Source organism: Dipodomys merriami, unplaced genomic scaffold, assembly GCF_024711535.1.
Source record: "Dipodomys merriami isolate MVZ:Mamm:240054 unplaced genomic scaffold, mDipMer1.0.p SCAF_33, whole genome shotgun sequence".
Lineage (NCBI taxonomy): Eukaryota > Metazoa > Chordata > Mammalia > Rodentia > Heteromyidae > Dipodomys > Dipodomys merriami.
Window position 1 is genome coordinate 6,527,751 of NW_027204826.1, and position 14,904 is coordinate 6,542,654.

The following is a 14,904-nucleotide window of genomic DNA, read 5'->3' on the forward strand; positions in this document are numbered from 1 at the left end:
GAATACATAGGTCTTGAACTCAAGGGTTGGGTACAGCTCTTTAACTTGCTCTGAGTACTAGGATTACAGGTGTGAGCAGATGCACTCAGGCTTGGATGAGTTCACGTCTATAAGTGCTATTTAGTGACACCTTAAGTTTCTTATTTCACTGTTTGCACTGTTCTTCCAAGGAAATGAGAAAGGCAGAATAATTAATTTTCCTCCCTTTCTTAGGCACCTTTTTTTTTTTTTTTTTTTTTTTTTTGTCGGTCGTGGGGCTTGAACTCTGGGCCTGAGCGCTGTCCCTCAGCTCTTCAGCTCAAGGCGAGCGCTCTACCACTTGGGCTACAGCGCCACTTCTAGTTTTCTGGTGGCTTTTATTGGAGATAAGAGTTTCACAGACTTTCCTGCCTGGGCTGGCTTTGAACCATGATCCTCAGATCTCAGCCTCCTGAGTAGCTAGGTTTACAGGCGTGAACCACTGGTGCCCAGCTCCATGGCACCAATTTGTGTGTGTGTGTGTGCCAATCCTGAGGCTTGAACTCAGGGCCTGTTTGTCTCTGAGCTTTTTTGCTAACAGCTAGCATTTTACCACTTAGAACCACAGCTCCACTTTCAGGTTTTTGGTGGTTAATTGGAGACAAGAATCTTTTTTTTTTTGGCGGGGGGGGGGGGGGGGTGGGGGGGGGTGGGGGGGGGTGTCTGGTCGTGGGGCCCAAACTCTGAGCCTGGGCGCTGTACCTCAGCTCTTCAGCTCAAGGCTAGCGCTCTACCACTTGAGCCACACAGCCACTTCCGGCTTTTTTCTTTTTGCTTATGTGGTGCTGAGGAATCGAACCTAGGGTCTCATGCATGCAAGGCAAGCGCTCTACCACTGAGCCACCTTCCCAGCCCCAAGACAAGAATCTTACAAGCTTTACTGCTCTAGCTGTCTTAAAACCACAATTCTCAGATTTCAGCTCCCTGAGTAGCTAGGATTACAGGTGTGAGCTACCAGTGCCTGGCTGCATCTTTACAATAAGATGTATCTCTAATTTTTAGGAACCATCTCCCTCAGAAAAGGGCCTTTTGTAAAAATAAGCACCCTATGGTATGTTACCTAGATTTCCTCTGCCTTTGGTGGCCATCACCAGTGCCCAGTGGCAAGATCCAACAATTAGAATGCACTTTTATCTACTCCTCACCTCGTGCGGCCTTATGGGATGGCACCTGGGAACTCAATTCTTTATTTGCCAAAGAATTAGCACCTCGCATGCCAACACCCAGCCTGCATAACAGTAGTGAGAAAATTTTGGGTCCCAAAACATTTTCCTTTTTAAGCATCTTCTATGCCATTTGGAAATATTTTTAAACTCAGGATTTAAATAAAGTGAACACTATGGGAATAGTAAAGGTTAAGTGTATCTTATGCTCAAATGAACAAAATGTATCTGGGTGAACATTTTGTATAAGCATGAAAAAGTATATTCTACTGTGGTTAAATGAGAGTTTTAATAAAAATTATAAATGTCATTTTGATGGTTAATGTTCAGTTCCTTTTTGTGTTTTTCTACTTATCCATCTGTTCTTGCTTGGTGTCTAGTGAATACTCATGCCAAGAAATAATTAAAGAAAATATGTAAAAAACTGAATGGTAAGCAGTTTTGAGATAAAACTCAATGATAAGCTTACAAAAATTGCTCAAAATGTCAAACAACAAAATGTCAAACAACAATAATCAATATACCCAAATTGGTTCTATGTCAAGTTGGCTTTGTATAATTATTGGTATTGGTTATTTTCCATTTTAGAATTTTGTAAGCACAAAAAAATGCAAACACTTCGAGGGCTGTTAAGTCTAAGACTACTTTTAGTGAAGAGAAAATGTAAAGCTCTACTTAATAAACTCCAGTGACATAAGTACAGCAATGGCAGAAGACAAGGAAATTCAGAGTATCAATTTATTTGCAGGTGTAACAGTGCAAACTTGTATTTACAACTCTGAGGCTGAGCCTGGAAGACTGACTGCAAGTTCACAGCTAGCCTGGGCTACATAGCAAGGCCCTTTCAAAAGAAGAAGAGAAAAGAAAGCAAACAAAATATGACAAATAAGCATTAACATATTTTTAATATCAATACATTTTCCAAATATAATAATTTACATTTCGAAGTCATCAATATCATGACTCTATAGCTTAAAAAACTATTAAGAATAAACACTTTTTTTACACTTTGCATTATTTATATAACTTATACACAGAACCTTACATATCCCTTCATCTCCAGAGAAACCTTCTTCAATCCACCGGTCTTGACTGTGAACGACAGTTTTTAAAATGAACAGAAACAAAAAGGTTCTTACTTCCCAGCTGCACAGCGTGGAACTGTACACAAATGTAGATGGAAGCTGAAGAGTGCATGTCATTAACAATATTTAACTTTGTTCCATGCCAGCCATGAGAGACAGGGCTAGAGATTCCACTGTGGGAAGAACAAAACATGAGGTTATAAAATAGGTTTATAAATGGTTTACAATATTTGAACAAGACAATAAAGTGTAGTTAGAATTTCAAATTCTGATTTTTTTGGGGGGGTGGTGGTGCCAGTATTGGGGTTTGAATTCAAGGCCTAGCTATCCCTTTGCTATTTCCCTTAAGGCTGCACCCTACCATTTGAGCCACACCTCCACTTCTAGCTCTCTATCAGTTAATGGGAGATAAGGAGCTCACACTTTCCTGCTGCAGCTGGTTTCAAACTGTGATCCTCTGATCTCAGTGACGAGCATTGCAGATGTGGGTCAGTGGCAAGTGGGTCCAAAACTGGTATTTTTAAGGTATAATAAAAAGGACTATCTTCAGTTGTTAAATATATAAAAGAAATGAGGTTTATTTCAGATTATTTTTAATTTTGAAAATTTAAAAGCAAGGCATTTTACCTAATAAATAAAACTTGTGCCCCAGGTGGTAGAAAACCTTGTTCTGGCCCAACACAAACATGCCTAGCCCATATACAGCAAACACGGACCAATATACCAAAGTCTCCTCTTACAAAAGCACTATGCAGTCATTTTAAATGTCTACTACTCAAAGTAAGTGTACTACAATTAGAATATGCACAAGTAGGAAGAAATACTTTATTTTTAAAAAGAGGGATGCTACTTGGTTCTGCCTCCAGACTAACAGATCTTTCTCTCCTTAACTCATCAACAGACCTCCCCCATGTACTTCACAGTGTGTTCTGAAGTGTCATGTCCATATTTCCTTGTGACAGGCAGCCTTGGGAGTTTAAAAATTGCTTTAAATCACAAAACTCAACCCCCTTATCTCTTAGAAAGGAATAGTTTACAAAGCCTACACAGAGGCTAGATGTTGATGACTCATCCCTGTAATCCTAGCTACTCAGGAGACCAGAGACCTGATGATTGTGGCTGGAAGCTATCACAGGCAGACAAAGCCAAGAGACTCTTATCTCCTATCTCCAATTAGCCAGCAAAAAATCAGAAGTGGACCTGTGGCTTAAGTGGTAGAGAACCAGCCTCGAATGAAAAAAACCAAGTGAGAGCAATGAAGCCGTGGGTTTAAGCCCCAGTACTAACCTGTGCACACACGAAAACTGAAGAGATTATATGGCCTGGTGTTGGTGGCTCATTGCAATCCCAGCTGCTCAGGCTGAGAACTGAGGATTGGGGTTCAAAGCTAGCCCAAGAACGTTCATGAGACTCTTTTGGGGGGAGGATCAGTCGTGGAGCTTGAACTCATGGCCTGGGCACTGTCCCTGAGCTTTCTTGCTCAAAGCTAGTACTCTACCACTTTGAGCTACAGTGTCACTTCCTTTTTTGGGGGTGGTTAATTGGAGATAAAGAATCTCACAGATCTCAGCCTCCTAAGTAGCTAGGTTTATAGGGATGAGCCACTGGTGCCCAATCATGAGACTCTTATCTCTAATTAACCACCAGTTAACAACAGTTAACTGTTGTTGTTCAAGGTGGTTACAGTAACAAATCTATCTTGCAGTATTTCAGGTTTAAGAATGCAGCTCCATAATCAATGGCCTATGTTCTACATTAGAAATTCACCAATAAAACTGTTGTTTTGGAAAAGCAATTCAAAGTACTGCACAGTGCTAAGGATTTTTCAGTGCATCAATGATGAGAATTTCCAGTTCTTCCAGGGGGTCAATATCAAACAATGACACATAGACTTAGCTACAAGAAAACTGAAACACAACCACCTTGTAACACAGTGTACTTACAGTGGGGAAAAGATCCTCTACAGACGGCTTTGTTTAAAATGGTTACAAGAAACATGTGGCAGTTTTTAAAGTCAGACTCCATTTTTTCTATAGATTCCATTCTAGGAGAGAAAATATGTTTCAATTTACATTAAGCATTTAAAAAGTCCACAGGCAGAAAGCACTTTAGTAATTTAGAATATATTTTTAGTTTAATCATTTAGGTCTGAACATTATATAAAAATGTGAAATGTCCTGTTTTATTTTAATTTGTAATTCTTTTTGTGTTTTTTGAGTCAGGGTGTTGCCACATTACCCGAAGTACTTTGAACTGGTGATCCTCCTGCCTTACCCTGAGGTAGTGGCCTGCCTTACTTTTTTTTTTTTTTTCCAGTCCTGGGGCTTGAACTCAGGGCCTGGGCACTGTCCCTGAACTTCTTTTGCTCAAGGCTAGCACTCTACCACTTGAGCCACAGCACCACTTCTGGCTTTTTCTGTGTATGTGATACTGAGGAATCAAACCCAGAGATTCACGCATGCTAGGCAAGCACTCTACCAGTATGCCACATTCCCAGCCCTGCCTTACGCGCGTGTGTGTGTGTGTGTGTGTGTGTGTGTGTGTCACATTCCCAGCCCCCTGCCATATATGTGTGTATGTGTGTGTGTGTGTGTGTGTGTGTGTGTGTGTGTGTATCACTCCTGGACTAGGTGCTGTCTTTGAGCATTTTTTGCATTCTACCTCTTAAAGTCACAGCTCCATTTCCAGCTTTTTGTTGTTAATTTGGAGATAAGACTCTCATGGAGAGCTGGGAATGTGGCTCAGTGGTAGAGTGCTTGCCTAACATACATGAAGCCCTGGGTTCGATTCCTTAGTACCACATAAACAGAAAAAGCCGAGTTGTGGCTCAAGTGGAAGAGTGCTAGCCTTGAGCAAAAGAAGCTCAAGGTCAGTGCTCAGGCCCTGAGTTCAAGCTCCAGGAGTGGCAAAAAAAATCTGGGAAGAACATCCTAAGAATACAAAACTAAAATTTGAAATTACTAAAAACGTAATTTTCCTTTTTGGCAGAACTAGGATTTGAACTCAGTGCTGTGAACTTGCCAGGCAGGTGTTTCATTGCTTCAATTCACTGTGCCTCCAGCTTTTTACTGTTTTTTGTTTGGTTTGTTTGGTTTGGTTCAGAGTCTTGACTATATACTGGGTTGGCCTAGACTAAGATCTTTCTTTTTATGCTTCCCACATAGCCAGGACACAGACCAAGTGCCAAGAAACCCAGGTTTTTATTGGTTGAGATGGGGGTCTCTTGAATTTTTGTTTTGGCTCACCTCAAACTGATCCTCCCCCAGTGCCAAGTATTACAAGCACAAGTGACTATGGGAGACATTGCTTTAGTTATTTTTCAGGTAGGGTCTCAAGCCTGATACTACCGAGCTAGATAGACTCCGCTCTCTCAAATTCACTTTTTAAATTCTTACTTACAGTGGCATGTGATATGCTGCCAGGATAAAGAGTAGACTCCATGAGTGAAGCCTGTCAGGAGGGAAGCTGAAACAGCCATGGTGCAGATGATCATAAAACATACTTACTGCCAAGCTCCCAGGCCTGCCTGCCAGCCTTCTGCAAACATGAGAGCCAAGTTCAACACCTTCATGATTGCTTCTTTCACAAAGCTGACCTAGAGACCAAAGTCAGGGACAGAAAAGATTCTACCACTATGTTTGGATGCTGACATCAAACATACCTGATTTAGTCGCTGAACAAGTTCATTATTGTAGTGATCCCATTCTATCCATAAGAAAGGGCACTGGACCTCAAACAAAGTGAACTTGGGATGCAGCCCCATATTTGCTGTGCCCAGCATGTAGCAGACCAAAAAGACATGTTCCCAACCTACAAGGGCCATTTGGTTGCCCCAGTAACCTGGGAAGAGCAGTTCCCAAGGCTGGCATGCTGTGCAGTTTCTCACATAGAGTGGGTACACTTTCATGGCACACCTGCAGCCATGAGTTAGGAGGTTCCACACTGTGCAGGTGCATGTGTCACCGACCAGTTGTACTATTTACTTCACAGCTACTGATCCCAGTTACACCTGAGTGCAAGTGTAGTACACAGTGTGTCAGCAACACAACTCTCACATCCTCAGACATAATTCCTAGTAGTAGGTCCAGAGTAGGGCCAATGAGGTTACACATTTGACCAGGTCTTTCCTAACAGAAGATTCAGGAGGATAAGAGCTTAGTAATGTAAAATTCCAAAACAGCTGTTCCCACTTGCCTATTATTCCTTACCACACTTACGACATCTGCCGTACCTTTTCTCTCAGGAGACATCGATCATGGATAGTTGACAAGTATCTATAGTGAATTTTAATCAACTGATCTAAATCCTTGGCTTCTTCGACTTGGTGCTGAAACTCTAGCCCTGTACTATGGAGAATCTTAGAAAGGAAAAACAAAAAGGTTAATCAGTACACATCTTTGGGGGGATGGGTGTTGCATACAAAGCTTTCATTCAGCTTTTTCTGTGCCTCTCAAATTCTTCCTTCAGTAACCACACTCCTCTTTAATGGCTGACTGGTACCTAGATGATGGCAGGGCTAGTCCTTGGGACAGCCACATATGTGCACAACGAATGCATACTCATCTTCACACTTCCAGACTGCCTAGTAAGAAGTGGTAGGTTCATTAAATCACAGAGAAAATGCACTGCTTTTAAAGATACATAGATAAATTTGTTGAAAATACAAGATATCCATTTTTATAATATCAATGAATTTATGTTTTTAAAGTTCTATTTTTCATGCACTGTTTTGGTCCCTTTCTAAAAGGAACTTAGTCGTTCTTCAAATAGAAAACAAAATTCAGCCTAAGAAGTTAAGCACCCACTACCACTTCAGCCACACCTCCACTTCTGGCTCTTTTGATGGCTAACTGGACCTAAAACGTTTCCCACTTTTTATAGCTCTGGTTGGCTACAAACTGGGATCCTTCGATTTCAGCCTCCGGAGTAGCTAGTATTACAGGAGTGAGCTACCAGTGACCAGCAGTTTCTTCTTTCTTTAAAAAGGCAAATATTACACTTCAAATGAACTCCTCTCCCAAAACTTTTTTTTTTAACTGTAATTTTGTCTTTTCTTTTTTTTGGTACTGGGAATCGAACCCAGGACGTTGCACTTGCTAGGCAAGCGCTTTGCCACTGAGCTACATCCCAGCCCGATCTCCCAAAACTTTCTATGGAACTGAACCCCACTGTACAACTACTTAGTAATAATAAATACATTTTAAAAGTAAAATGGCAGTTTCACTTATTTTTTTAGAGAATTACTTTTTGTTTTAAAGAAAACAATATGGCTGTGCTTCTCACCTTACACACTACCTTAACCTGAGGATTTCAGCTGTTCCCACTAAAGCCAGGTTCCTATCAGCACTGATGGAATTTCATGGGCCATTCACAGCTTTGGGCATGTAGACTTTGAGGAAGCATGGTCTTTGGATACACATGTGCTACTATGTTTACTTCCCAAGTGAAGTCATGAGACAAAAGCTGCATGTTTTCTCATATGTGTATCCACATATAGTTATAAATTATAAACATATATGAAAACACAGGACCACATGCACATATATGCTAACTGACTAAACCATGGTATACACAGGAGAGGATTCCAATGAGCTAAGTCCTTCAAACACTACCTTATAGCTTAACAAAATGAGCAACAAGAAGATGAAACTTTTTGTTAAGAGGAGGGGTCAGAGGGGGAGGTCAGATGAATGAGGAGAGAAAAAAATGGACAAATCAATCATAATATTCAAGTGTGAAAATGGAATGAGGTAACGGGATAGAGGGGATTGGGACAGATGGGGGATGATGATGAAAGGGGTGACACTGATCAAGAGGCATTATACTTATAAACTGACATAAGAAATTGAAACGCCTTTGTCCAACTAAAGATAATTTAAAAAATTAAAAGAACAAAAAACAAACCAGGCATCAGTGGCTCACACCTATAATCCTAACTAATCAAGAGGGTCAGATCTGAGGATTGTGGTTGGAAGCCAGCCTGGGCAGGAAAGTCCATGAGACTTATCTCCAATAAATTACCAAAAAAGCCAGAAGTGGAGTTGTGATTCAATGGGTAAAGGATTATCCTTGAACAAAAGCTCAGGGACATTTTTTTAAAAAATAAAACCCCTACTGCCATGTTATTTCATGACCCAATTATGTATGTGTTCCATTTTTCACAAGTATTTTGAGATCCTTTTGTATTTATTAATATAAGCTAAGTTTGAGGTATGCGCAAGGACACCAACCCTGGTCATGATGTAGTTGTGTAAACTGTTCACAAAATGCATGAGCTTCACTCTTAAGAGGAACATGCGATGGATCTGCTGTCTTACTGGTTTCTTCTGCAGGCCAATTTGAGCAACTGTGTCTTGTTCACGTTGGCCTTCTTTAACTTGGTGTTTCTCTGCAGTAGTACTGGCTAGTTCTGTAAGATTAAAAGCGTAAAGTGGGTGGAAATGGAACTGACTCAAACCTCAGTGCAACATTACATGAGTAAAGAGTTCTAAGCCATCTGGCATCCATTCTGCTGGGGACACCCTGACCAGGTCTTAGGAGGGACCCAAACGCAGTGCTTGAGAAGATCAAGTGCAGAAAGTCTTTGTATCACTTTTGCCATCACTGCAATGAAACATGTACAAGTCCTGTTACCTTTGCATAAAACATTTCTGAATAACTTTAACAAGGTTTTGGGTGTTTTTTTGTTTTTTTTTTTGTGTCGGTTGTGGGACTTGAACTCAGCATCTGGTTGCTGTTCCTGAACTGATCTGCTCAAGGCTAGCACCCTACTACTTTGAGCCACTTACAGTTTTCTGGTGCCTAACTGGAGATAAGAATCTCACGGTGTTTCTGGCCTGGACTGGATTTGAACTGTGATCTTCAGATCTCAGCCTCCTGAGTAGCTAGGATTACAGGTGAGAGCCACCAGCACCTGGCTCAAGAATTTTTTTGGGTAAGTTTCTAATCAGTTCTTGCATTCAGATCTATTCTACATACAACCTCCTGATATTTCATTTACATACATAAAGTCTACAAAACTGATGTTGAATTTGATATTCTTTTATATTTTAAAAAATGGCTAGGCACTGGCGGCTCACTGCTTATAATCCTAGCTACTCAGAAGGCTGAGATGTGAGGATCAAGGTTTGAAGCTAGCAGGATAGAAAAATCTGTGAAACTCTTACCTCCAATTAACAAGCAAAAAAGACAAAGTGGAGCTGGGGTTTAAGTAATAGAGTGCTAGCCTTGAGCAAAAAAAGCTAAGGGACAGCACCCAAGCCCTGAGGTTCCAGCCTCAATACCAGCACCAAAACCCAAAAAGCCAAAAACCCAAATCCACTAGCTTCTCCCTGCCAGGACTAAAAATAAATCAGGATTTATCTGTTGAAAAAAAAAAAAATCTTACCACCAAAAAGTAAAACATCCAGACTATATTTTGCCCATTTTATTTGCAACAGGAGAAGAAAGACCTGATTATAAATCTTCTGACATTCTAAACTTATCACAATGTCTACAGGCCACGGAACCTATGAAAACAAAAACAGAAATCAGACTCAGAAATGACCTAGTCCTTGCATGATTTCAATAGCAAACAATGTTCATATAAGGAACATCAGGGCTTACCTTGTAGCTTAGGGTCAGACCATCTAAGATATGGACTGGTAATTTCTTCTTAGCTGTGTCAACATTTTCAAAAGATATAGACAGACTAAATAAAGAAGTGTCAGTTTTAATTTGTGACAGTATTTACTCATATAAAAATTATCTTTTAATAAACAATTGAGGGCAGGTTTAACTCAGTGGTAGAGCATGAGAGAGGCCTTGGGTTCAATATCTCGCTCAGATAACAAAATAACAACAGAACATATAATATTTATTTGCATAATATTACCAAGAACAGATACTGCATATTTTGTAAAACATGAGAATTTATATTTCTGGCATATATTCCAGAGTAGGAAGTGGGTTTTAGAAATAAGAAAGGCAAACAAGGATTCTTCTTTTTTGCTGTTGATATTTCCATGCACCAGGAATTACTCAGGTACATTAAGTGTCCTGTTTTTTTCTTGGATCTAAAACTGTAATGCTGGTGGTATTGAAACATGATTTGCCTCTCCAGAAAATGATAGCTAGATGTTCACTATGGAATTTGTGTGTATGCTTGTGTGCATGCAGGTAGTGGGGCTTGAACTCAGGGCCTTGCATTCGTCTTCTCTCATTTGGTGGTGCTCTACCACTTGAGCCATACCTTCACCTCTGGATTTTTCCTGGTTAAGTGGAGATAAGTTTCTTACAGGCCTTTCTGCCCAAGTTAGTGCCAAACTTTGACCCTCAATCTCAGCCTCCTGAACAGCTAAGGATTACAGGTATGAGCCACCAATGCCCAGCTTCCCAGAGAGGAGTTAACTAGAGAGGGAGGGCTAGTGTGTGATTATGAATTAGTCAACTCAGGCACTTAGTCAGAATTATCACTTAATAGTCTTTCATATCATATTCACTAAGTGATCTATTCATCAGGTCACTGCTAAAAACACAGACTGTTTGTTAAGCAAGTGACAGACAGCTGCTCTCATCTTCCAGAGCAACCTTCAGGGCAGGGAGGAGATGGGCTGTAATAAGTAAGCAGACTGCTGTCAAGGCACAAATGGGAGAGTCTGCCACTGGAGGGTAAAGAAGGACAGAATTGGGGGACGCCAGAACTGTTACAAATCCCTGAAATATGAAGCCCTATAGTAGGAGAGAATAGGTGTATGTGTGACATGTGGCCAACAAATATGAAGCCAGAGGGCAAAAATCTCCCTATCTGATGAGACAAAGTCATTTGTCTAGTGCAAGGTGCCTTGCAGGGTGTTACTGAGCCTAAGCAGTGAAGGTCATTCTGTGAAGGTCAAGTTCTTTGTGGTGGGAGATAGCAAGGCTGAGAGATATGGACAGTCAGGATCGCTGACCTGTCCTGTGACGGTAGAGCTTCCTGAAGCAGCAACAGCAGTGCACCCAGGAGCTGAGAGAGAAGATGGCTTACTATTGGCCCATGAAGGAGGCTACCAGACAAATCCAGTCTGCTTTCACTCTGTGAACACAATACTTGGCTACCCTATGCCTCAATTTTCTTTTTGTTTTGAGATAGGTCTCTCAATGCTTCCCAGGTTGGCCTCAAACTCCTGGGCTCACCTCCCAAGTAACTGGGATGACAAGTAACATCACTATACCTGATATAATCAAATTAGATAATACACAAAAAATTTACAGGTTTTTGCTTGGCCTGGCATATGGTTTACTATATACTTTACCTCCTCTCCCTTTGTATTTGTGATTACAGGTGTATAACCACCATGACCAGATTATTTTTTTGGATTAGGTCTCAATTGTTGATCACCTTTTTGCCTATCAAACCTCAAGAAACAATCCCCTACCTCCATCTCCCAAGCAGCTGAGATTATAGGTGTGAGCCACCAGGCCTGGCCCTATTTTAAAGTACTTAGAGTCAAAGGTACCTCCCATATATTACCGTGCACTATCTTCAGGATAACGCTGACCTACTGCTTCTTGGAGTTGGACATTTAGAAAAGACACATTCTGCCAGGTTTCCTTTTCTCTTATTTTATCAAAAATTGAAGTGTAGAAGTCATACATGGTATCTCCACCTTCCATTAAGAAAAAATTCCTCATGGCCTGCAAGTATTCTACCAACCTGGACAGAAGTGAGAAAAAGTCTTTGTCAGACAGGGTTCTTAGCCAGTATCAGGTCTGTCACAGTTAGGAGCATAAGTATATTTGACACTTACTAAAACTAGATATATTACCAGCGCTTAAAAGATTTTTTTCACTAACACAGTGTATGCTTTCTTCCTTCCTTTTTTTTGGTCAGTCATGGGGCTTGAACTCCAGGCCTAGGCACTGTCCTTCAGCTTTTCCGCTCAAGGAAAGAGCTCTACCACTTGAGCCACAGTGCCAATTTTGTTTTCTGCTGATTAATTGGAGATAAGAGTCTCACAGACTTTCCTGGCTGGCCTGGTTTGAACTGGGATCCTCAGATCTCAGCCTCCTGAGTAGCAGTGACTATAGGCGTGAGCCACTGGTGCCCAGCTGCTTTCTTTCTTTAATAACCAGAAACAATACTTTTTCTAACATCACAGAGAACCAAGCAAAATCATAACAATGAAAAGAACAGAAACTTATCCAATCCCATCATCCATGGTAAATTTTCACTGCTAATATTTATTAATATGTTATTTGTACTCTTTTTCTCCCTTTTTTTATTGATTGGTCTTGGGCTTAAACTCAGGACTTGCGTGCTGTCCTTGAGCTTTTTCACTCAAAGCTACTGCTCTACCACTTTGAGCCCAACAGCTCTAATTCTGGTTTTCTGGTGGTTAATTGGAAATAGTGTCTCATGGATTTTCATGCCCAGGCTGTCTTCCAACTGCATCCTCAGATCTCAGACTCTTGAGTAGGTAGGATTACAGGTGTGAGTTATCTCTGCATGCCCTAATAATTAATAATATAGTATCAATATTAAATATGAAAGTCTGCAGAATGTTCTAGGTATAATACACACACAAACACAATATACATATATATACACAAATCCTACTGTTCTTAAAGTAAACCACTGATTATTCTCCAAACTAAATTACTCTTTCTTACCTGTAATCTTGTTTTAGAGTTTGCATGAGATTTCCACAGCAATGTAGGTACTGCTTATCAATATGAGGATAGAGGCAAGACCTCAGTGTCAATTCAAAAGTCTGGCATGTCACAGATTCTGAAGATCTATCCACACATACATCACCACCAGCAAATTTCTCGTGAAAGTCGCTCTGCTCCAAATACAACCTTAAAGATAAAACATGGTTTGTTGTTGTTGTTATTAATGTAGGTAGTGGGGCTTGAACTCAGGCCCTGGTCACTGTCACTGAGCTTTTTTGAACAAGGCTAGCACTCTACCATTTGATCCACAGCACCACTTCCAGCTTTTTAATGGATAATTGGAGATAAGAGTCCCGTGGACTTTCCTGCCTGGGCTAGCTTTATGACACGATCCTCAGATCTCAGACTCCTGCGTAGATAAGATTACAGATGTGTACCACCAGTGCCTGGCTTGTGAGTAATGATTTTATGAGCTGCTGTAAACAGAAGTATCTTCAATCAAAAGCGGAGTCCCATTTTTACCTTTAGTCTTAAAATCAACATTATTACATAAACAGGAAACCTCCCCCCCTGTAACATCTTTTCTGAGTTACTACTGCATTTATGGTGCTGGAGTTGGTCCTTCTTTAGAGCTAAACAGTGAGTGCCAGCCATCAGACAACAGGGCGCCACACAGCACTAATAGTTTTCTAGAGTAAGGCTAAGTGGTTAAAATCAACCCAATCCCCAGGCAAATGTTATGTGTGTGCACATTCTAGACAAGCAACAGCATTCCTAGGGGCACAGAGACAGACTATAGGGCCAAGTCTTTAAACTGGTTTAAAAAAAAAAAGGGTAGGCAATGTTACACATGAGAACTAGATAAACACAGGAGGTTGAGATCTGAGGATCATGGTTTGAAGCCAGCCTAGACAGGAAAGGTCCCTAAGAAGCCATCCAGAACATACAGGTCTGACTGACTCTTATACCTTGCAAAGTTAACAGCTAGCAGTGGGTCTTGGTCATCATCCAGCTCCAAATGCCGTTCAGCAATGGACTGCATCTTCGTTAGGTTCTTTGTGGCTGTCTGTGGCTCCGTAAGGACCTGTGGGGTGGAATCTTCTCCACGTCGAAGACGTGACTGTACAGATTCTAGAAAGAGGGTGTGCAAGCTTTTTCTTTCTGCATCTGAAACATAGGTAAGGTGAATTATGTTCTTGTGAAGTCACATTAATGAACAATGAGCAAGCTCAACTTTGCCTGATATTTTTCTCTTGATCTATAAACATCTGTCTCTGTTTCTTTATCCTTAACAGGGCAACAAAACTAACCAGTTCAGATGTTCTGTCAAATGCAAGGTTCATGGTTAAATACAAAATAAAACTACATTTTATTATGGACAGTTAATCCCAGAAGAGTACTTGAAAGTTATAACCATTCTACACTATGATACAAGAGTCAAATTTCATTGGAAAAACACCACCCAGGAAATTTAGTCAACCATCCAGTCAAAAAAAAAAAACCCACAAAGAAAAAGTATTGAAGTAGACAAAGTAAGTCATATAGCTATTAAGGAGCCAAGGTCCTCAAGAGGTACTTTTTAAAAGGACTAGTCAAAATGAACTGAGTGACAAAAGTGCATGTAGAACTGCCTTTCCAAATACACTGCTAAAAGTTTCCAATGACAATAATCTTTTGGGGGCACGCATGTGCATGTGTGCGTGTGTGTGTGTGTTTGTGTGTGTATGTGGGAGCGCACCAGTACTTGGGCTTGAGCTCAGGGCCTCAAGCTCTCACTTTCCTTTTCCTGCTCAAGGCTGGCACACTCTACCACTTGAGTCATACCTCTCTGACTTTTTCTGGTTAATTGAAATTGTCTTTTCAGGTTGGCTTTGAACCTTGATCCTCAGATCTCAGTCTCCCGAGGAGCTAGGATTATAGAAGTAAGCCACCAGCACCTGGCAATAATTGTTTTTTCAATGTATAGCAGCATGTTTATTCATTTAACAATGGTGATATTTTCCACC

The 14,904-nt window shown here is 40.7% G+C and overlaps 1 protein-coding gene across 3 annotated transcripts in view; it reads right to left on the reverse strand.

Moving 5' to 3' along the window:
- Positions 1-1,905: 1,905 nt before the first annotated feature.
- Tubgcp5 (tubulin gamma complex component 5) overlaps positions 1,906-14,904 on the reverse strand; it is a 43,388-nt gene continuing 30,389 nt past the window's right edge. For 2 of the 3 annotated variants that reach the window (XM_070043042.1, XM_070043041.1), the window contains exons 14-23: positions 13,867-14,065; positions 12,896-13,084; positions 11,757-11,939; positions 9,872-9,956; positions 9,654-9,774; positions 8,497-8,675; positions 6,498-6,623; positions 5,773-5,861; positions 4,210-4,310; positions 1,906-2,439 (exon numbers count right to left, since the gene is read on the reverse strand). In XM_070043042.1, the coding sequence (XP_069899143.1) occupies positions 2,393-2,439; positions 4,210-4,310; positions 5,773-5,861; positions 6,498-6,623; positions 8,497-8,675; positions 9,654-9,774; positions 9,872-9,956; positions 11,757-11,939; positions 12,896-13,084; positions 13,867-14,065 (1,319 nt within the window). In that variant the 3' untranslated portion in view covers positions 1,906-2,392. The remainder of the gene's footprint in view (positions 2,440-4,209; positions 4,311-5,772; positions 5,862-6,497; positions 6,624-8,496; positions 8,676-9,653; positions 9,775-9,871; positions 9,957-11,756; positions 11,940-12,895; positions 13,085-13,866; positions 14,066-14,904) is intronic. The other variant, XM_070043043.1, reaches the window with a different exon arrangement.